At 39.1% G+C, this 23,461-nt stretch overlaps 1 protein-coding gene across 1 annotated transcript in view; it reads left to right on the top strand.

The window, feature by feature from the left end:
• The window catches only part of EFHC2 (EF-hand domain containing 2), a 64,037-nt gene that overhangs the window by 13,933 nt on the left and 26,643 nt on the right, over positions 1-23,461 (top strand). Inside the window, exons 4-9 of the mRNA XM_065744016.1 lie at positions 5,955-6,178; positions 7,939-8,190; positions 9,892-10,002; positions 10,321-10,459; positions 21,531-21,696; positions 22,689-22,831. Coding sequence (XP_065600088.1) covers positions 5,955-6,178; positions 7,939-8,190; positions 9,892-10,002; positions 10,321-10,459; positions 21,531-21,696; positions 22,689-22,831 — 1,035 coding nt within the window. The remainder of the gene's footprint in view (positions 1-5,954; positions 6,179-7,938; positions 8,191-9,891; positions 10,003-10,320; positions 10,460-21,530; positions 21,697-22,688; positions 22,832-23,461) is intronic.

The following is a 23,461-nucleotide window of genomic DNA, read 5'->3' as shown; positions in this document are numbered from 1 at the left end:
GCCTAGTACTGTGCTACCTTGCTATTACTGCTGTATGTTCCATCATATTGTAGCACTACAACGTTACAGAAAGCAAATTCTAACTCTAATTAGGTAGACTTTAAGCTCCTGAAACACTTTTTTTTTTTAATAGAGTGCTTTATTTATTGCTAGTACCTGGGTTCATATGGAATCTCAGTTGGTTGATTGTGCCAAGAAAGGAAGAGATACTGTAGATTGAAAGATCTCCAAACCATTTAGCGTGTGTTTAGGCTTCACAACTAATAAGATGTCCTTGAGCCTGTGCTTTATCATAAGCATTTACACAAAGGTTCTTCTCAAGCTAGAGATTAATCTTATGTAGAAGAGGGGGAAAAAAAAATGGTGGAGGTGCTTGTCAGAGAATTGTTACTCCTATGCATTTGGGCAATGATTTCGTGCTCAATTCATTGAGTACATCAGTGAATAAAAGCTATGAAACTGTTACCTTAAGGACAGTAAATTTGTTCTTGAATATGTGTAAATGCAGTCTTAAACTGCTTATTTATATAAGAATATGTAAATAAATCACTTTATGGTTTATGCATTTTATATGTTTATTTTTAATCTGCTTAAACCATTATTTTTGCTCAGATTTCAATAAAAAATTGACCCATTGTCTCTTTTCTTTCTTATATTGTTCATATTCTCTGTTCTGATTGAAAAGACTGAAAGGAACAGAAGTATAACTGTCTGTGTTGTGAAGCTGTTAGGTCAAAACAGAAATAAATGAAAGTCTTGACCATCGTCATGTAAAAAAAAAGTTGTAATGGGAAGCAAAACTGAAGTGAGCTGAAGTTCAGGGTCTTAACCATAATGCTGTCCTCTATACCTCTGCTAAGATAAAGTATTTCAGTTAATTGAAACGACTGGGTTCTGTAGGGGAGAGTTCAACTGTAGGAGAGCTTGGCTTGTTGAAATAAGGGCAAATTGTACAGAACAAAGGAATACAGATGTGGAGATGTTGGTGATGGAAAAATGTGGAAATTTAAGGAACAGCACAGGCTTAGTTTGTGTGGACGGTTGTAGAGTTGTAATTGCAGAGAAGGGGTTGGGTAAAAGAGGAAAAGAAATGAGCATTGGTGGAAAAGTTGCTGAATAGGTGAACTTTTAAATTAATCTTTAGGATGCAGAAGCTAGTGGAGGCCATGATTTGTATGCATACCCAGGTGGAGGAGATGTAACACAGCTGTTCTTAGGAGTCCTCTTGAAGAGTAGTTACTGCAGTGGTGGTATAGATGAAAGACTGATGGTCGTATAGATCAAAGGTGCATCTTTGTTTGTCTGGTTGGTGCCTTAAGGCCACTGGATTAGCAGTGCTTGTGCCATATCCCACAAATAAGAGCTTGATGGTCTGAATGGTTCACGCTGTGTATGGGGGGATTAAGGGAACATAGCAGTTTCCCTTTGTGCTCCCCCTCCTGTGGTTAGTATTTGTTGGTTTGCAGGGAAAACTTGGAGAGGCTTATAGACTGCAGGAGGATTTTGTGAAGGAACACCTGGCAAATAATCTAGAACTCCTAAATTTGTGGGTTTTTTTCAAAACTAAAACAAATTGCCTTTTAAAAAAAGCCAGAAATGTGTTTTTTATCAGTGATCAAAATGAGTGACAAGTAAATATCTGTGGAAAATGTGTTATTGTGAGCTTAAAAAGAAAAGTGCTTTGTGGAATTGGCTGCTATACTTGGGCATGAATTTGGTCAGTTCAGATTAGTACTAAACAATTGAAATTTAAAGTACATTTAATTTTGGAAACTGCCTTGCTGTAGTTTTAAAAAATATTTTAGAAATCCTTAGAAAAAATAGAGGAAATTTATAGAAACAACTACAGAGTGCAAAATGCAAAAGAATGCAAAGGGCAACCTGAACTAGAGAAACAAGAATCAAAGAAAAGAATACCAGGACAATCACAATGCACAACAACTCCTTAAAGATAAGGAATGAAGGGAAGAATGGCAAACTTTACCACATAACAAACTCAACAGTGTTTTTCCAGAGCCAGGATGCTAATTATTCTTCCTATATAAAAAGTTCTCCCCTTAGAGACCTAGTTTAGATTGAGATGATACAAGCATTTTGTATTTCTAATTTCCAGTTTAAAGGACTGTGGCTGGCTGATTCTGCCTTAACCCCATGGGACATAAATGTCCTTTTGATAAGTGTAGCTTCCAGTGCAATCCAGGCCTTGAGAGCCAGAGCACAGTAGAGCAACTGGCTGGTTTTCTCCAAGGTCAGCCAGCTGAGGAAGAGAGGAGCTGCCTGCTGGCAAGGTTCCCAAGGCTGACTGGCTGAAGAGGAAAGCGGAATTGGGAAAGTGAAGTTTCAGGCAGCTCCTCCAATATAACAGATTATCTAAAATTTTATGGGCTCCTTGGAGCCCTTGAAATAATTGTGATCTTGCCATACTAAATTGTGGCCAAAGCATGACCTGGCTATCTGCAGAGATGGGTGAGTAAGTGAATGTAAGAAGCTCCCTTGTTTCTTGGGATGAACTCTTAGTGTTGCAGGTATAGTGGTATTTACTACTTTTTGTATAAGAAGTCAGAATGTGCAAAATCCAAGTGTTACCTATTCCTCTCCTCTAATGTACTTGTAAATAGTGTAGAGGGAGTAAGTAAGCTGTGCTTAGGAAATTCTGGATACCACTTTGTCTTCTGCAGAGCAGTGTAGCAGTGGAGACCAAATCATGTGCTACCCAGCTGCATGCACTGCCCTGTAGTCAGAAAGCCTTCACTTCTGTTAAAGTCTCCTAAAGTTGCTGCTGTAGGTGCCAAATAATCAGAAACCCTGAGAGAAAGTTTGCTATACATTGTGATGTGAAAACTTGATGCCACTGCTATTGTCAGAGGAGAGCACACCAACTTCCTTTACAGGGGCACAGTGTAGAAGAGCTGTAGCCTGACCAGATGCAAATATTTAGAATCCTGATTAGTACTGCAGTTGGACAGCCTGCTCAATAAAGTGATAGAAGACATCTGTCCTTGGCAATGAGATTGTTGCATGTGCAGAGATCCTCCTATGATGATTTCTAGCACATTTCTAGAAGTAAAAATGGAATTATTTTCCAGAAGAAAGGACAAATTACAAAAATACTGGGACCTAACCTTAGCTCATCACACTTAATTAAATTTCATGCTCAACAGTATGAAAATATTTTTTCCACCTTGTAGATCAGACACAGTGATATTTAATAAAAATGGAGGCATGCTGGACTTGATATTATCTGTTCCGGGCATTTTCTGTTAGAAAAGTAGTTCTTATGCTCATTTTGTTCTGAGGGGATATGTACTGTACTTTGAAAAGAGATATGAAAAAATAGCTGCAGGTTTATTTACTGACTCTGAGGTGAATATAACTTCAGAAAACACATTAGAAAATTGTAAATAATTATGTTAACTAAAATTATAATTACTCAACATTTGCATTAATGTGGAGGTCTGTTCTGGTTAGCACATTATTATTGTTGGTTGGGGCAACCCATGGATTTAGCAAAATTGGGTAACTTTTTTTTGGTTACCTAATATAGTATGTGCTTTTGTTAATGGTGGTTCTTTGGAGTCTTGCATCATGTTAAAAAGTGTTAATTACCATGTTTTCTAGCTAACATTTTCTGTGAAGATGCATCTTAGATGTGTGTGTTTAAGCAGATAGAAGTTCAAATGTATTTTATAGTCAAAGGTCAGTAACCAAAATGTCAGTTTTGGTATGTATGAAAGATTAGGATGCTGAACAGCTCTAAAATCATTTATTTAATTGGGAGTATGAAGTAGAATTGCTCTGTTGCTTTATTCCCCTGAAAATTTATGGGAGTTAAGCTCATTATAAGAGTTACATTGTAAGAGTCTACTCATTATGGGAGTTAGAATTTAACAAACAACTCTGATTAATGTAGTAGTACAAAAACCTTCCACAGATTAATCCCCAGTGAAATAAACTGAACAGTGAAGAACTTCCATGGAGTAATTCAGAAATAAGGCCAGTCAAACACTAAACATAAATAAACAGCAATATATTTCTCCTACTTCCTCTGCCTCTATTCATCCTCCCTCTGTTCCATCCTACCCCGAAACCAAGAAGACAATGCTGGAAAACCATCAAAAGGAACTCAGTGGGAAACACTACCAGATGCACAGCTGAAGGGCACTGGAAAGAGATCCAGTTCTGTAATGAAACTTTTTAGGTAACTGTCAATAAACTATTGTTGTAGTAGTAGGTTAGTACTCAAACTATCTTTAGCTTCGGAATTCTTGTGTGCTTGCTGTAGTTGTTTTAAAGTTGCACCTTTTATAATTATTGTGGTTATAAAGTTGTTAGGAAGCTATGGTGGCAAGGAATTATTGTAATCAAATGAGCTGGTGGTTTCTACCCAGTCTTGGGCAGCAGGTATCTGTGTTATAAAGTTGTTACGGGGACATCTGAGTTGGTAAGCACAACAAAGATGCTGAGATTGAAGATTGGCCTGTTTTTGTATTCTTTGGGTTATTGTCACACAGTGATTCCTTTGTATTGGTATGGCAAAACTTCAACTGCTTTTATTTCTGTTCTCTTATAATCTCGAAAACAAGAGTTTAGCTCCAGCTTTGCCAATTTCAAGTTCATTGTGAACTCTGTTTACTCAGGGTAAATCATATCATATGTGCAGCTGCATAGCTTTCCTTTAATGTACGTGTTACTTATTTGTTTAACCTGCTGAGGCTGTTGATTATAGGGTATTTCTGAAATACTTGTGGTATCTCAGAATCCCAGAATGGTTGAGACTGGAAGGGACCTCTTAAGATAATCTGGTCCGACTCCTCTGCTGAAAGCAAGGTTACCTAGAGCAGGTTGTCCAGGGCCATGTCCAGCAGGGTTTTCAGAATCATCAAGGATGGAGATTCTACAACCACTCTGGTAAAACTCTTGCAGTATTTGCCTACCATCACAGTAAGAAAGTGTTTCCTTGTGTTTGGATGGATTTTTTTTAATTTTTTACCCGTTGCCTTCTGCTACTGGGCACCACTTGACTTTGTCACCTTTATTCCTCCCCATCGCATATTTAACTGTGTTGCAGAGATCCCCCTTAAGCCTTAACTACTGCAGGGTAGACAGTCCCAGCTCTCTCAGCCTTTTCTCATAGGAAAAGTCTCTTCTTGTCATCAGGGAGTACCTCTAAAGCATTACCCAATTCATCAATACGAGTTTTCAGCTGATAAATATATAGCTGATTCCTTTTCTTTTAATGCTGTGAAGTAAGTGCCTACTTTCATGTAAATATTCTAAAGAAGAAAACTTGTCTGCTAGCTTTATTAAAGTTAATCTTTTTTCCCTTTTTTTCACATTTCACTTCTTTGCTTTTTAAGGAAGCTCAGTCGAATGCTCTTGCCTCTGATCTTGATAGGTCAGACTTTTTCCCTTAGTAGGACGTTGTTCCTATTACTCTTATCTCCCTATGGGATGTACAGACAAATCTTATGCCTCCCATACATTCCTACCCTGTTTTTTTTTTGTTTTTTTTTTTTTTGCACAGCATTGTTCTTGGAGAAAAATTCATTATAATAATGAGTACAGGAGACTCTGTTTCACTAGAAGTGAAGAACGTATCTTTTAAGGAAAGCAATGGTGATGCTATTCTTACTGGAAAAAAGTACTGTCCTGTTACCTTTGGCCAGCAGATGGGCACATTTTCTATTTCTGAAGGTGGCAACCTTCTGTGTTAGCCTAAGTCATGTGCTACAACTTGAAGTGCTAGAAGCTGATTAGTGTGAAGTGATGTTGTTATTAAAATGGGATCCTCTTGCTTCACAGTTTCTTTGCTGAGTGAAGGATATGTTTTGTTTCTTTTGCCCCATATAGTTTCACCTGCTTTGATTGTATCAGCATAGGAAATAAGCTTGTCTGTGAATGATCCTCAGAGCAAAGGATGTTGACTGTTTGAATTTATTCTGATTTGTTTACAGGAACTATTGTTCGGCGTCATCGGATTCCACTTCCACCTCCTAATGAAGATCAGTTCTATACTATAGATCATTTCAATATCAACACAGAAGTAACCTTCTATGCTCGAAGATACATGATTATAGATTGTGATCGGTTCACAAAAAAATTCCTGAGGAAGATGGGATTTAAATTAAATCCTCCAGGAAATTGTCCAGATGACCCATACACCAAAGAGCGGCAAAAGGTCAGATGAGGCAGTAATATGTGAATATGTGATCTTAATAGAAGTGCAATTTCTGTTAGAGAAATACTTTATATTATACATATTACTGAGAGAAAAATGAAAGAAAACGTAGAGGTAGCTATTTCAATGTAATGAATCACAAGGAAGAACTCGCTTTATAAAATTCCACTATATGACTTAATGTACTAACATAGCGAAAGCCCATGTTTAACTTCTTTTTTTTCTAATGTTGTTCATGCACCTTTTGAAACAGAATAGGATTGTGATAAAATATCTTTACCATGTGCCTATATTATTTTGGTAAGACTGAAGTAGTTTTACTTATCTCTCATGGCAAAAAAAAAAAAAAGAAACAAACCAACAAACAAACAAGTATGTCAACTTAAAGTTCTCTTTACGTTGCGTGTCAAGTAGGTAAACAATGCTAAATTTACCCTCTACGTATTTTCGGCTTTACCTGTAAAAATCAGGTTTATTATAATCAGTGTTGCTGTCTTGTTTTTCATATGGCCTCAAAGTTTAACCAACAGTATTGATTAGGAATAACACTGTCATGGATCTTCATGTTATACCTGATGTCTAGATAAATGACTTTTCTCTGTAAACATTAGTTGGTGAACTGACGAAAATAAATGCTACATATTTAAGAAAAAGCGTCACAGAATTGTTCTTTGAGTTGGAATAGCAACCTTTAGTCTTACAGAATGTCTGCTGAAAATAAAAATTGCTATACTTTTCCTGTGCATGTAATTATATCATTTCTATAAGCAGATCAGACTTAGTGATCTCTTTTGGACAAACTCCTCAGGAGTGTTCATTACATAGTTAATAAGGGTGGGAATGGTGCTCTCTAGCCATTTCAAAACAAAGAGGTACAAGCCCAGTTCTTCCTGAACTAAAGTTTGATTAGGATGCTAAATAAACGTAAATGAACAGATGCTTGCTCCTTTTTGATTGCATTTGTCAGTGCCAGCTGCTGGAAGTAAGAGCAGTATTAAACTGATAAGGAAAGAAAAAATCAAGCTATTATATGTTCTACTTAAATTTTGCTCGAGTCGACAGAATGACAACACTTTAAAAGTGTTTAAAGGAAGATGAGTTGGAATTGTGATTCAAGCACATCCTTGGCTTCCTGCAGACTCACTTTACTGGTCTCTTTGTATGTCATCTTTTTTTTTTTTAATTTGTAAAGAAAATTCTGCCACAGAAAACTCAGCACTCTGCAGCTTTATCACTTGTGAGCTTTTATATGAATGCTCCCTGTTTTTCTCCTGTGTGTGGCATCCTCCCAAAAGCTGTTTTTCAGTTCCTAAATGTGATATGGATTCCTCTTTTCTCTGAGCATAGTAGTGAGAGTGTTGTTTCCATTAGGAGTTAATGACAGTGCCTTTTACAGATGGCACTATGTTTTTCTCCTGACTTCTTATTTGGCCCATGATAGGTAGCATGCTGTGGTAAATCCACCCTAGTGTTCTGAAGACAACAAATGCTCTGTGGTGTAAATTTATCACTTTCTTCATCTGAAGGACCTTTCTGAAAGAAAAACAAAGGTCAAAAGCAATTTGAAATTGCTCTTGTTCGCTTTCTGAAGGCACTTCTCAATACTTGTTTGGTAATGGTATAAATAGTGCTTCATTTATTGTAGTTGTATTTGAAAATCTGATAAGTGTGTTCTAATGTTAGATGGTACCATGAAGTTTGCTATTCTATCTTAAGAGCAAGTCACTGAAAAAGGGGTTTAATTTCTCCTTTATTTGCAGATCCTAGATAGCATGAACCCATTGCGCCCCTATGAGCGCATTGACACTTTGAAACAATTTCTGGAGCATGATGGGCATGTTTTACGCTTTTACTGTGTATGGGATGATCCAGACTCCCTGTTTCATGACCCACGGAAGCTCATTCTGCATTACTATTTGTCTGATGATACTATTGATATAAAAGAAATTCTACCAGTGAACTCAGGACGGGATGTAGTTCCTCTTTTTCTCAGAAGAGAGAAGCTTCCAAAGGTGAGAAATGAAAAGTTCATTTTATTTGAAATTCTTTTGTTAATAAGGAAATATTACATACATCATTTTGCAACCTACTCTAGGGAGTCTCCTTTAGCAGGGGGGTGGGCTAGACAATCTCAGGGATCCCTTCTAACCCCTACAACTCTATGATACTGTGAAAATCTTGCATTGCAGTTGAAATGATATTTAGAATATATTATCAGAGCCCAAATCATAATTACGTGATTTAGGTTTTTTGAATACTTATCTATACAACTTTAAGAGATGAAAAAATTAAGCTTCAGCTTGTCATGCTTAAGTTAAAAGGAGAGAGAATTTAGGTAGAAAGATGCCCCACAGTTTTCTTTCTTACAAATTATTGTATTAACTTAAATTCATAAATAAATCCATAAAGGAAATTCAGAAAATTAATATTAGATAAACTAAAACAATAACTGAGGTGAATTCAGATTTGATCCATATAGATTACATTTGAAATCTTTGGAAAAAGTCCAGTTCTGGTGGTTGGTACTATTACTTCTCTGTAGCATATCTAGTTCTTAAGGTTGAATTCATAGGTTGAATTCATTTGGGACCTTATGTGAAGCTAGTTAAAATCAATCAGAATCCATGAAGAAGCTTTGTCAGAGATTAATCAAGTGTTTATTATAGAAAATTAATCTCAGATAAATCTTCAGGGGCTTGAGTCCTGTGTAAAATACTACAGTGATAAAATTAACAATCTGGGTATACCTCTGTATCAGTGCAGACAGGTCCTGATGGTAGAATGAAGTCAATCTACAGATGAAGTAAAACACTTCCCTCCTGTCCTAATACTTCTACTTTATCTGTTGCACCATAGATTTACAAGGGATTTTATGGTAAAATCCTAACAGCAAAATACTTGCTGTTCTCACTTAGTGCATTCTGCATTCTGAGCTGCTGATTTAGTAATGACTCTATTCTGACAGACCTACTACTACTGAAGTGCGTGTTAATGTTAAAGGCTGGCTTCTTCCTCTAATTTAAGTGACAATTTGGAGAAGAACAGCAGCCATAAGTTGGGATATCAAGGAAGGTGCTTTGACAAAATAATGTTCTTTAGTTACCTTGCATCAGTATTTTGCTCATTTGCATATTAAGTTTGATATTATTGAGGAATTAATTTCATTAATTACTATTATGACTTCAAAAGTTACAGTAATACTCAACTGTTCACTGCAGAGGAGTTGGACTAGATTACCTTTAAAGGTCTCTTCAACTCAAATGATTCTATGGTATAAACAGAATTTTTTTTTCCCGGTAGAATCATACTGACTTGAATCCCCTGTATTTGTGCAGTGCTCAACTCAGTAGGGTCAACTCTGAGTGGTTTCTTTGAATTTTTTTTTTTTTTTTACTGTTTGAGCAGTAATATATAAAAAAAAAATAGCCTTTAGAGCAGATTTTTACAAGGATGTGATTTTCTTTCAAGAAAAAAAGAGACTTCACTCTTGGGTGCACAGTAAGGTTCTGAATGCCTCTTTTGACATGGGCATTGGGTTTTAAGTTCAGTGGCATATAATTACCTTAGAATTTAGTAAAAAATTCTCCCTAGAAAACACCGTTATAACAGTCAGCCTGTAAAAATAAATAAATAAAAATCTATCACCTCTAAGGTAACAGTGTTGTCTTTCTTTGTTAACTGTATTTCTTAACAGCCTATCTTGTCTCTTGCAGCACGCTCCAACTGGTTTGTATCAGCCAGGCACAATCACCAGTCGCACTGTTCTCAATGTATTTGGAAATTCACTAGGAAATAGAGGCCGTTACATTCTGGACAATCGTAAGGTGAGATACTGTTGAATGCCTCCAACTGTTGATTGTTCTTACGGTAGCTTTTGTAATTTCTGTGGTTATATTCTTCAGTGAGAGAAATTATTTGTGGAATTGTGTTGTGGCTGGAGAATAGCATCTATCAAAACTACTGAAATTTACTGTGCTGTGTTTGTGAAAGTGAGGTAGCATAGCATGGGCTGAAAACTACCTGTGAATGAAATATGAAGTTTGTACTTTAAATCATGCATATTTAATGACCTACTCTGTAAGAAGGGTTGTATGACTCTGAGATTTATAGAGCTACTATATAAATGTTCCCTGTTTTATTAGACAGGAGCAGTGCATCAGGAATTTTACAAAGACGATGACCTGAAAATAGGGGCAGTAATTAATGTTTGGGGAAGGAAGTTAATGCTCTGTGATTGTGATGAATTCACTAAAGATTATTACAGGACAAAGTATGGAATTGGTAAGTGGTGGTAATTATCGTTTCCTTACAAGCTGTTTTACACTTCTGAGTTTGACAGAGCTGTCTTCAAATTTTATTACTGACAAAACATGCTCATTAAAGCCTTTTGCAATAACAATCTCTTGTACACTGTTAACAGCAAAGCAGTAATTTTGCAGGTGATCCAGGAGGGCATTTTTGTGTTTCTCCACTGGAAAAAAGCACGTAATGTCTATGATCGGTTCCTAACTGCCTCCATTTTCAAACTAGAATCACAAAATAGTTGTATAGATAGACTACCATTTTGTCTTCTCTACTTATCCCTCCCATTCCAATAGCCATATTTGCAGTCAGAAGATAATGAAGAGTATTCAGAATGTAGAGTAGGCTCAATTATTCCTCATTATACTATGTTTCACTTTATATGGATGTCAGAATCCTCATATAAGACTTTCTGACACAACAGTAGTCTATCATGTTACTGTTTTTTATAGTGTAGTTTTGTGTATTCTGAATCATTAGAGTATTTATCCTGTGAGATTTCATTACTGAATTCCAAAAACATTAAGCAACTATGCTCATAACGGAAAAGCATTTTGGACATGTATAACAATAGGCCATTTCACTTATCTGTCTGAATTCCCTCAGTCTGGCTTGCTAGTGGTTCTATTATAGCTGTCACCCTGCAAAAATAACTTAGTTGATTTCTGGCAGTTTATTCATTCAAGAAATACAGCTGAGTGTCTCGGCTGTTCAGATATGATTGAAATAATCCCACTATAGCCTTTCTCTGACATGGAGAAACAAAATAGCTGAGAAGACTTTGTTTTTTTTTTACCTTGACTTGTAATCAAAATGCAGTGTTTAGATCAAAACCTGTTTGCTGCATTGAGGAAACTAAATCATCTAATGGAGCTATTACAATGCTAAATTTCTTAGTCGGCAAAACATACCTCATTAAAACTTTTTTAATAATAGCTTGGAATGTCTGTGCCAAAATAAACCTTTTCTTATACTGTCCAGTGTGTAAGGAAGCCATATTCAATAACCATACTATTATTTATAATAACAGTGAGTCTAGCTCCAGGGATGCAAAATGGGGTATTTCCCTTATAATTTTTTCAGCCAAGACCGCTGCCTCTGTTTGGCAGCAGTGTCCTCTCTGTCTGAGCAAGATATCCTGGAACAGTGAATGGGGATTTCTTATTCACAGCTGAGAGATAAATGAAATGCAGCTGTCCACTCTGAAGCAACCAAGCAGTGCTACCAAGTGTTATGTAAGGGTGAGGTCTCTTCTCTATAATCCTGGCTCAGTAGTTACTGGTTATGTTTCTAGATGTCAAAGTTATTTACTCTAGAAGTTAAATATGTCAGAAGTTGATGAGGTGAAGAGTTGCAGAAAATTGAGACCATAGGTAATCTAGTCCTTTCCTTTTGTTCTGAGTGTATGTATACATAGGCTGTCACTGTCTGATGCTTGTATAGCCTTTCACCAACATCCTTCAGAAGAAATTTATCTGCCTCTTGAGGTATATTGTCTTAAATGCATAGTCAGAAATGTTGTTTAATAGCTATTCTGAAGTTGGTTTGTGAAAACTGAGAGTAACTTTCTTGCCTTACCTTTGTTGAGCATGAAAAACAGCTGGTCAGTATCCTCTTATAAAAAATCTTGTATTTATTTGTTCTACTGCATCTTCCATCCTAAGCCATATGCTACTCGGGGAAACGCAGTTCGTTCTTTCTCTGCAGTCCAGTCTTATATACCTGTGATCACAGGCCTCGGTGAGGGATATTTCAAGGAAACCTTCTAGTCTAATTTTCTCCTCTCATTATTATTCCTTATTGATAGTTCAGGCTGGAAGTAATGAAGTTGCTGAGAGAAGCCTGAGTACTATCAAAAAGGACTGGGGCAGTTAGTGGATGGGGGGGCTTACAGGTCATATTTTCCTCTATTCTTTCAATGGTGGGGAATGATACTTGAAAGGAGGAAGAAAACCCATCTTGTAAACACCTGACTGAGAGACCGGTGCAAACACACGAGTTTGGTATTTGTGACCATGGGGTGGTTTACTTGGCATCTGGCCTGATGTCTGCTGATGGGCCTCACCTGTCTCAAATTGGGAAATGGATCCTGGCTCAGAAACTGGCTGGGCTTGTTGAGAGGACTTTAAGCTAGATATGAAAAGGGAAGGGAATAAAGCCAGACCTGCTAGAGATGAGCCTAGGGGAATGATGACGGGTTTAGAGGTGAGGCCCAGGGGGCTTGAATGAAGTGTATCTATACCAATGCACAAAGCATAGGCAGCAAACGGAAGGAGCTGGAAGCTGTTGTGCAGCAGGCAAGCTATGGCTTAGTTGCCATTACAGAAACATGGTGGGGTTACTCCCACAAACGGAGTCCTACAACAGATGTCTATAAACTCTTCAGAAGGAACAGGCAAGGAAGGAGGGGTGGTGACATGGATCTCTATGTTAGAGAGTGCTTTGATATTTTTGAGCTTGGGGCTGGGAATGATCTCTGTGGGTAAGGATCAGGTGGGGGGTTTATTATGGAAACACCTAACCAGGATGAAGAGACAGATGATGTTCTCTGAGTGGCTGGCAGATGTGCAATTGTCAGCTCTTTAACTTCCCTATACATGTTGGAAATACACTACAGCACAGAAAAGCAGTCTAGGAAGTTTCTAGGGTATATGGAGGATAACTTCCTGATGAAGCTGGTAAGAGAGACTACCAGGGAAAAAGCCATGCTGGACCTGCTGTTCACAAACAGAGGAGGACTGGTGGGAGATGTGAAGGTGGGATGCTGTCTTGGACAGAATGACAATGAAATGGTAGAGTTCTCAATCCTTGGTGATCTCAGTGAGGGGGCAGGAGGCAGCAAAACTGCTACCTTGGACTTTCAGAGGGCAGACTTCGAACTGTTCAGCTTGCTGGTAAGGACAGTCCCTTGGGATTGAGTCCTGGACGGTAAAGGGGTCCAGGAAAGCTGGTTGCTTCTCAAGAAGGAAGTCTTCAAGGCACAAGAGCAGGCTGTGTCCCCCCTGTGCCTCAGAATAAGCCAGTGGGTAAGAGGACTCATGTGGATGAACAGGGAGCTTTTACTGAGGCTCCAGGAGAAAAGGGGAATCTTCCTGTGGAAGAAAGGACAAGCAACTTGAGGAGAGTATGAATAAATTGTTAGGATATGCAGGGAGAAAATCAGAAAGGCAAGAGCCCAGCTTGAGCTCGGCTGATGCGGTAAAAGAGAACAAAAAACTTTTTTACAAATATATCAACAGTAAGAGGAGGGATAAGGAGAATTTCCATCCTTTAATGGATGTGGTGGGGAGTGTGACCACTGAGGATAAGGGAAAGACTGAGTTTTCCATTGCCTTCTGTATGGGAACTGTTGAATCAGGGCCTGAGCCACTGCTGGATCAGCTGAGGTGAGCACTGAGTCAGCCGCAGGAGCACAGGTGAAGGCAATGCACTGTGTGACCGGAAGGGGTGCAGTCTGGCTCCACCTCTCCCAGACCCCATTTAAGGGCTGACCACCACTGGGGAAGGATCTCTTGTTAGAGATCCCTCCCCTGTGAAGTCCTAGGTGGGCCTCGACAGTCAGTGACGGGTGAGCCTTTCCTTATTTACTGGTTGTCTTTATACCATCTGGATAAGCCATACAATAATATACCATCCACATTCATTATTTTGTGTGGGTACTATTCGTTCAGGGTATTCACCCTACACCTTCTTTATGTCTGTCTTTAAAAGTCAGGCCAGTTATCCTCAAGGTACTCTGCCCCCTTACCTGGAAGTCTTAGATGGGGAGCAGAAGAAACGCTCTATGTTTCAGGTGGAAATCATTACAGCTCTGCTACTCCACCTGGACTGGCACAAATCCATGGGGCAGGATGGGATCCACTGAAGTGTACTGAGGAAACTGGCAGAGGTTGTAGCCAAGATGCTTTCCATCATCTATCAGGGCTCCTGATCAACTAGAGGTCCCATAGGATTGGAGGCTTGCCAATGTGGCTTCCATTTACAAAAAAGGTTGTAGGGAGGATCTGGGAAACTACAGGTCTATTAGCCTGGCTGTGGTGCTAGGAAAGATTATGGAGTACATCATCTTGAGGGAGATCCCACAGCATGTGCAGGACAACTGTGAGGGATCAGGCCTAGCCAGCAAGTATTCATGGAAGGCAGGTCCTGCTTGACTAACCTGATCCTTGGGTATTCTAAGATAAGAAAAAGTTTATGTATGATTTTTTTAGCTAGAAGGGAATAAGATTAGACTCAGTAATTTTTTGGCTTAGAAACAGTTACATTTTGAGGGAGAAAGGTCTCGTCTTATTCTTCATGTGTTATCAGTTTTGTTTTTATGAATGTACAAGATTATCTCAATGGACTTTGTCTCACAAAGTGCCCAGCATTATGTCCCAATCCATTTAAACACTGAAATGTGTTTAATTATAGTTAGAATCCAGGGAGACCATTTACTTGAATAATAGTAAGCAAGTAGAGAAATGAGTTTTTACACCAAGGCACAGCTCTCAGCACCTCGTGGCATCAATCCAGCTGTTTGTTATTGTGTTTTTACATGACTCCCCTTGTATTTATACTCTTATGCCAAATCCATGAAAGAGGCTGACATTCATTTTTGAATCTGCGGTTTCAACATCAGTTGTTTTCCAATGGAATTTGCCCTTTAGGAGAATAAAAGTTAGTTTAGATTTACTTGGAAGGGCATGATTGTGATATCTGATGTATTTCCAATGTTGCTTCTGTCTGGTTTGCTCTTCATACTGTTTGTGAAAAGTAAAGGAGAGCTTTTCCATGGGTAAATGATAGCTAATGCTCTTCAGTAGAAAGGTAATGGCATCACTGTCATGTAACAATGCTGTGAATTCAAGAAAAAAACCTTAATGTGTGATGTTTTCTGTCTCTGTTTGCTAGTGATGCTGCAGAGAAGGAGAAAAACATTCTATGCCATGTATTTCACATTTCAGCCACATAGACACTGCTGTAAGATACTGATGTGCAATGGTGGGAAGATATTACTTCTTCTAATTAAATGCAGTATCTCAGCACAGAGTTGAGTATGGAGCATGGATTTCAGTATAAATTGCTCTTTCTTGAATAACAGATTGTTCCTGAAGGAGAAAAAACAGTAAAATCTGGTTTCCTCCTGATTTTTATTCAGTGTCCCAGCACCTCCCAAGCCTGCCTGTTATGCCTTTTGCAGCACCTCGTGATCCCTTTCTTGTCCTGGCTCTCCTCTCTCTCCCACCCCCTCATTTCTCAGGCTCCCTCTCTGACCTGCTGCCTGGGCAGAGCAGTGTGTGGCGTGGTTGGCTGGCCAGTACGTGTGTACTTTTGTCCAGGCAGCTGCTGTTGGATAACAGCTGACTTCTTGCTTTTCCCTCAGTGGGGGCATTAAAGCTGGCTGCCAATTTTCACTGAATTCATTGAAGATCCAAATCTCTCTGGCGTCTAACCTCTCCATTAATTGTGATTGAGGCTGAGCAGCGGGATCTAAGTAAGCACAAGGAGGACTACATGCATTTGCAGATGCCTTTTTTTTCCTCCCCCTCCTTTCAGGTAGCTAGAATAATCATGAAGTAGGACTCCCTAAAAGGAGATTTTTCTTGAATCAAAACAAACACTATTGAATTTTAGCTGCGCAGTTGATTTGGGGAAGACTGGATTTGCTTTAATTGCTGCATGTAAAAGATGTAAAAAGTTAGAAAAGTGGTGGTATTGCTTTCTTGCTGTACCTTTTACCTAAATTGTGAAACACTCTTACAGAAACCAAGTCTCAGCTATGTGTAAGGTAGAACTCTGCTAACATGATGTTTCTTATATATACATGTTATCCCTCCAGTTATCCCTCCAATTCCTCTATTGCCCAAGGCTAGTGGGATTTCTCTCTTGTTGTTGGCTGTATTTCCAACAGAAGAGGTTGAACAACAAGAAGAGGTGTATGTCCCGTTCCTCTGAAAGCAGAATTTCTTGCCTGCCTGCTGTATATGGATATTCAATATGCTTATTGTTAATTCACAGTATAAATCCCTTGACTTTTCCTTGAAATATATTGTTGTCTGCTGTATGAGGGTTTTTCTGCAGTTCATCAGCTGAGGGCAGAAGGTAGTCTTAGAACGTATATTGTGATCTCATGGTGTCTTTTGAAATTAAAAGAGGGCAAATTCTCACTCAAGCAAGCTTAATGCTGCCTTTGGCAACAAATCATTTTTGAGGAATTTATTTTCTCTGACTCAGAAGGTTATGTCATCTTCAGATTGTTTGCATGCTAAAGAAGTGGCTGGATTTATTTTTATTTCTTGCTGTTCCAGGTGCTTGTTTCAATCTCAAGTTTTGATGCGATGAGAAAACTTTCCTTGTACATGATAAATGTTCAATGTGATAGGTGAAATAAACACCATGGTGGCAGCCCATCTCCTGATAGATATCAACTGATGTACTACAAAGTGAAAAAAGTTCAATGCGCTTACCTGGCTGCTCAAAAGTTAAAGAAAAAAGTTTAAATGGTTTGCAAAGAGGCGTTTCTCTGTGAAATTCTTTCTGAATTTCCTCATTCACAGGAGAGAACCTGAATACGTTTAAAATCATGCAAACTATAGGTGGCACAAAATTGGTTGTTTGTGTTGCTCTCTTTAGTGAATCTGAATGAAGGAAAGTCATTTCTCATCCTTTCCCCAATGTAAAACAAAGCACCAAATTTCCCTTTGGACTTAGTTAATCCCAAGTTGTGAGATATTTAACCATCTCTGGGACTAACGCTAATTTTTAAGTGTATTTTCCTTTCAGTTTATAAATCTAATTTTCACCAATATATGCTAAAAAAATGCATGCAAGTGGAAATGCTTTAGCATTTCTTGGTGAATACCTTGTGCTTGAGTGTTAATGTGCATATACTGTGACCTGCATGTAAATGCATTAGTTTGTATTTTGAGCTTAGAGTTTCAACTGAAAGTCCTGGCCTTCCAAACTGTTTTGGCAGGAGGCATGCTATGTTAAGCTGTGCAGTGAGAAAGATGTTTTGTTTTTTGCTAAAATACATTGTTTAAAACATCCTCCCTTTGAGGAGAGCAAAATAGGACTGAAACTGAACACAGTGCATAACAAAAAATGTTAGGATTTCTAAATAATATTAAGACCCTGGCTGGAAGAACCTAGTGCAGGGGAGCAAGCTGTACTACCTTCAGCAACTGTGTGATGAGACATAGGATGTGATAAAAGGCCAGCTCCACTCTGACACACCTGAAAGCCGTTGCATTTTATTTGCATCATGACTTATTAAAATTGCCGTAGTGCCTATGGATTACAGCAGCTGCTGCTGCCTTCATACACACGGTCAGAGGAGGGAGTGACTTAGTGTTGCTCTCTGTCCCATCTGCCGCACACGCACTAGGTGGCACTGTTGGAATGCAGGAACAGTCTTATTGTGGATTCGGGCTTTTGTACCCACTCCACAAAGGGGAAGAAAAACCTGAATTAGGAAAACAGCATTTCTTTCTTTCTCTGTTTGCAGATAAAGGGATAGTCACGTAGTAACTCAGCGTGCACCAGCTTAGAATACAGAATCGATACCTCTGGGTATGGGGGTTTTCTTTGTGTGTCAATATATGTTGATTTACTTAAATAGTGTTTATTACAACAGGAGCTGCATATGTTATATTATATAACATGGCACACTGTAAATGTCTTGATAAGCAATTCTATCGCAAGTAATATTTAGAAAATAGTATTTTGGAGGCACGTTGACACATACACTTATTCTTTGCCTGTGAAAGTAGCTTTGAAAACTTCTGAGTGGACATTCCTTTTGCTTGTAAAGTAAAGAACTCTGGCATGTGAATTCTGTATTTTTCAAGTCCATATTGTTAGGCAAGTCAGACTTTGAGAGAGTAAGTTGCTTTGATCTTCTGATATACTGCTGTTTAAAACATTTTCTGGAGTGGTTTGTTATTAAAATGTTCCAGGTGACATCAGTTTTATTGTTGCCCTTTATTTGTGCTGAAAGTCAGGCTACAAGTGTAGATGATTCATCTCCCTTTGGTTCTGGGTAGAAAAGTTAAGTTTTGGAGAGATAAAACTTCACTAAACAAAATGAAGTTTATATGCTGCTCACTTACATAAATCTTTACTTCCTGTACTTGGCTGTAGATTGTGATCCATCTTTCTGTCCAGTCTGCCTATTGTGTTTGTCCTACACTTGGTAGCCTGGGGCAGCTCTGGGTTCCCTGGGACATGTCTCTGGCCAGCCAAGGTGTGGAAATGGCACAGCTCCACCTGGGCTGTGTTGAGCTGTTGAGATCTTCTCATTTTGCCCGTGCTGGGGGAGGCAGGACCCTTTGAGTTGTTGTGGGCAGGAACCTGGGCATGAGGCCTCAGTTGTGGTGGCCAACCTCAGCCTGGGCACACGTAGCATGAAGAAAAAGCTGGGGATTATTTGATTGCTCAGCCTGGGGAATGGGTGGCTACTAGGCACAGACAGACACTTGTATCTACCTACTTCTAAAACCAGATAGCCTGGTGCTTTCTACAAGTATGTGGCAGGAGGGCACAAGACAATGGGTATAAATGGAAACCAGAGAGGTCAGAGTGAACAGTGGGGAAAAAAACTTTCCCTCCTAAGGTCATTGTTGCCCAGGGCAGGCTGCACAGGCTCCATCCTGAGGTGTTTCATGTTCCAGTTGGACACAGCCCTGGGCAGCCTGGGGCTGACCTTGTCCTAAGCAGGAGATTGTGCTGGAAACATCTTGAGATCCCATCCAGATGGAAGTGTGCTGAGGTCTCATAATTTGTTGCCTAATTTGCTTCAATTTACATTCATTTTATCCTGTATATAAATTACTTTTCTCTCACTTTTTTTTTCCATTTCCCAAGAACTTTGATAATACAATCTAATTGTTAAATAATGAATTTTTACATGGACCCCACTGGCAGTAAGAAGTTGTGTTGCAGCAAAGCTGTGGCTCAGATAAAGAATAAAGGGACAAATGGGACAGTGAGATTTTCAGAAATACAGGAGTTAGGGGGAGGGATCTTATAGGTTCATAGGTTCATTAGGTTGGAAAGGACTTACAAGATCATCTAGTCCAACTATCCTCCTATCACCATCCTTACCCACTGAACTACTAAATCAAATCCCTTAGCACCTCATCTAAATGTTTCTTGAACAGCACTAGGGATGGTGCCTCAACCACCTCCCTAGGCAGGCCATTCCAGTGCCTGACCACTCTTTCAGAGAAAAAATGTTTCCTCAGGTCTAATCTAAATCTTCCCTGGCACAACTTGTGGCCGTTCCCTCTTGTCCTGTCATTATTTATCAGGGAAAAGAGGCCCACCCCCTCCTCACCACAACCCCCCTTCAGGAAGTGGTAGAGTGCAATAAGGTCTCCTCTGAGCCTCCTCTTCTCCAGACTAAGCAATCCCAGCTCCCTCAGCCGCTCCTCATAAGACTTGTGCTCCAGACCCCTCACCAGTTTTGTTGCCCTTCTCTGAACACACTCCAGGGCCTCAATGTCCTTCTTGTAGTGAGGGGCCCAAAACTGAACACAGTACTCGAGGTGTGGCTGTACCAGAGCTGAGTACAGGGGGATGATCACCTCCCTGCTCCTGCTGGCTACACTATTTCTAATACAGGCCAGGCCATCTGGGCACACTGCTGGCTCATGTTAAGCTGAGCATCAACCAACACCCCCAGGTCCTTTTCCTCTCTACATTCTTCAAGCCATTCTGCCCCAAGCCTATAGCATTGCATGGGGTTATTGTGGCCAAAGTGCAGGACCCGGCACTTGGTCTTATTGAACCTCATCCCATTGAGCTCAGCCCAGCTGTTCAGCCTATCCAAATCCCTCTGAAGGGCCTCCCTACCCTCAGGCAGATTGACACATCCTCCCAACTTGGTGTCATCTGCAAACTTGCTGAGGGTACACTCAATCCCCTCGTCTAGGTCATCAATAAAGATATTAAACAAGATGGGCCCCAATACTGACCCCTGGGGGACACCACTCGTAATGAGACGCCAGCTGGACTTAACTCCATTAACCACTACCCGCTGGGCATGGCTCTCTAGCCAGTTCTCCACCCAGAGAAGAGTGAACCTGTCCACACCACGGGCTGCCAGTTTCCCCAGGAGAATACTGTAGGAGACCGTGTCAAAGGCCTTGCTGAAGTCCAAGTAGACTACATCAACAGCCTTTCCCTCATCTACCTGTCTGGTCACCCAGTCATAGAAGGAGACGAGGTTGGACAAGCACGACCCGCCCTTTGTGAACCCGTGCTGGCTGGGTCTGATCCCCTGGTTGCCATGCACGTGCCATGTGATCTCCCTCAAGATCATCTGTTCCATAACTTTCCCTGATACCGAGGTCAGGCTGACAGGCCTGTAGTTCCCCGGGTCTTCCTTATGACCTTTCTCGTAGATGGGTCTCACATCGGCAAGCCTTCAATCCTCCATCTTAGTGTAGCATGGCTTTTGAGAGCAACGCATATGGGGGTGATGCAGGTCCCTGATTGATGATGTGTCTGTGTATCTGGGATAGATGAGGATGATTCTTCGTTATGGGGGAAAATAAAAATTCAAGAGTAGGGAAAAGGAGAAAAACCTTCCAAACTTCTGGATGAAGTTGAGATACAGACTGAAGCTATTGGTTTCAGTGTACCAAGATGTACATAAACTTTTAAAGTTCTTCTCATGCATGACATATATAAAAGCATACAATTTTATTATTTTTTTTCCCTTTGAGATAAACAGTGGTAGGCAAGTATTAATTACTGATGTGGTCTCAAGGGATGAAGCTGAAATTTTAACTTAGAATTTTAGATTTATTTTTCTATTCCACTTTGAAATTATATTGTCATTTCTTTTGCCCGTGTATCTTAAAGATTTTGTAAAACAATAATTTCACTGTTGGCCTCAGTGGTGTCTTTTTGTACTCTTTAGCTGTAGGGGGGATCCTATTTCACTTTAATTACAGTTCTGTTACAGAAATAGGCTAATTAGCATTCATATTGAATTTTTAAATTCTTAGTAGAGTGGCTTTGTCAGAACAAGAGCAAATAAATCTTCATGTCTTTATTATAGAGGATTTCACTCCAGTTTCATGTGAAGTTCCACCACCTCCAAAATCAGAAAAATTGATTCCACCATATACTGGATTTGGTTCTGAAGAGGATTCTCTGTGTTCCTGTATTAGTTTGCTTCCCAAACCACCACGAAAAGATCTCAAGAAATTCCTGGAAAAAGACAGGTATTTTGGTGGGGAAAAAATAGAATAATTACAACCCTTTTTGTTATTATTTCTTCTGTGAAGGCAATGAACGTTAAATGGAAATATAATTTTTTGGCAAAGTATGCAGTTCATCCAACTTCTAGGGGAATGGGTTACAGACACAAAACTCCAATTTTCTCAGAACTCAGCAAAACTTCTACCCCTCCCAGACTTCTCCCTCATTCCCTTCAGCTGTGTTCAGTGTCAGTTTGATGGAAGTCATAGACCAGGAACTAGTCAGGAATTCTGAATGCTTCAGCAGTCCAACGCTGATTTATTTTTCTGTTTGACTTTCTGATATTTTCTTTTTTGTCTGTTGATTTTCACACAGCATACTACTTCAATATTCAAGCATTAATCCTTTCCTTTATGAAATACCTTGTCAGACAGTGATTGTTGAGACCTTAGTGAAAAGTGAGGTGACATGCTAGAGAACCAGCAAATATCTGGTAATATCTCCATAAAATAAGAAAACTAGTAGAGAAGACTTGATAGTGCATAGAATGGTACTGTAAATCATGTAAATCATAATGCCTTAACAAATGTCTAACTAGTAAGATCATTTGGTAAGCCTGATTTCATGGAGATGATGTTAGTGTGTATTACCATTCAGAATTTGATTTGAAAATATACACATTAAATACATTTTCCATCTCTCAGTACTCTGGAAAGAATCTTGGAGGTTCATTTGCAACTAAATTTGAATAGGAATTTGTTTCAAAGCATTGGCAGGAAAGTAATTTTCCCTGAAAATAATTCCTCTCTATCTGACTGAGTCTGGTTGATTGAGTTAATTTAAGCTGAAAACGGGTTTTTAGAGGAATAGAAAACGTTATGCCCTTTCCTTTCTTGATCCAGGAACAACACAATTTATGCATTTTGCAAAACTTAGGAGAATGAACCTCTAAGTGATTAAGACTTTTCTCACACTCTGCTTTTGATTTTTTTTACATCTTCTGTTACTTTTTTAGATACGGTCTTGAAAGTAACACACTACGTTTTCTGGCAAAACTTGCTACTGATCATCCTACTGACGAGGATCGGAAGTTCATTATTCATTACTTCCTGAGCGATGATACCATTTCTGTTTTTGAACGTAGGCAGCGAAACACAGGTGAGATGTGCTAATGTTTTGCAGTCAGTCCCAGTTACTCTGCTCATTTGATTACAGTTTACAGTAAGCTTTGTGGCCACATGCAGCACTAGCAGAAGCAGGGATGGGGCTTTTAAAATGCAATAGGAATTACATCAGCAGATCTACTGTGTTATGTTATATAGCTGTATGTCGTAATAATTCATCATCATTCAGAATAATGCTGTTTATTGTATGGCAGCACTTCACAATATCCTTTGGGAACTGGAAGCTTAATGTATTTGAACTTTTATTACATTTTAATTTGCAAATCTGTTTTTTAAGCACATGTAGATAACATATAGGAATTGAATTGTAATTACTGGCAAAAGGGCAGGAAATTTTAGACATTGAGAATGAGAGTAAATCCTTCATTTTGCAAGGAGTTATGATGTTATTATACCTACACAATATCCTTTGTATCAAAACAGCCGATGGAGACAAAACAATTTGTGACAACTTTTAATATACATTATTATTGTGTCATGTTGAACGTCTACAGAGTGAAGGTTTCCCTTTGGTACTACTATGTGTGTGCATATGTATGTATGTGGCTCAGTACCGGGAAGGATTGCAGGAAGTCATTCTGTAACTCAGAAGGATAAAGGAGCT

This window comes from Cyrtonyx montezumae, unplaced genomic scaffold (genome assembly GCF_038088225.1).
Source record: "Cyrtonyx montezumae isolate F1298 unplaced genomic scaffold, pur_monq_1.0 scaffold_3, whole genome shotgun sequence".
Classification (NCBI taxonomy): domain Eukaryota; kingdom Metazoa; phylum Chordata; class Aves; order Galliformes; family Odontophoridae; genus Cyrtonyx; species Cyrtonyx montezumae.
This window is presented reverse-complemented; position numbering and strand designations above follow the sequence as displayed.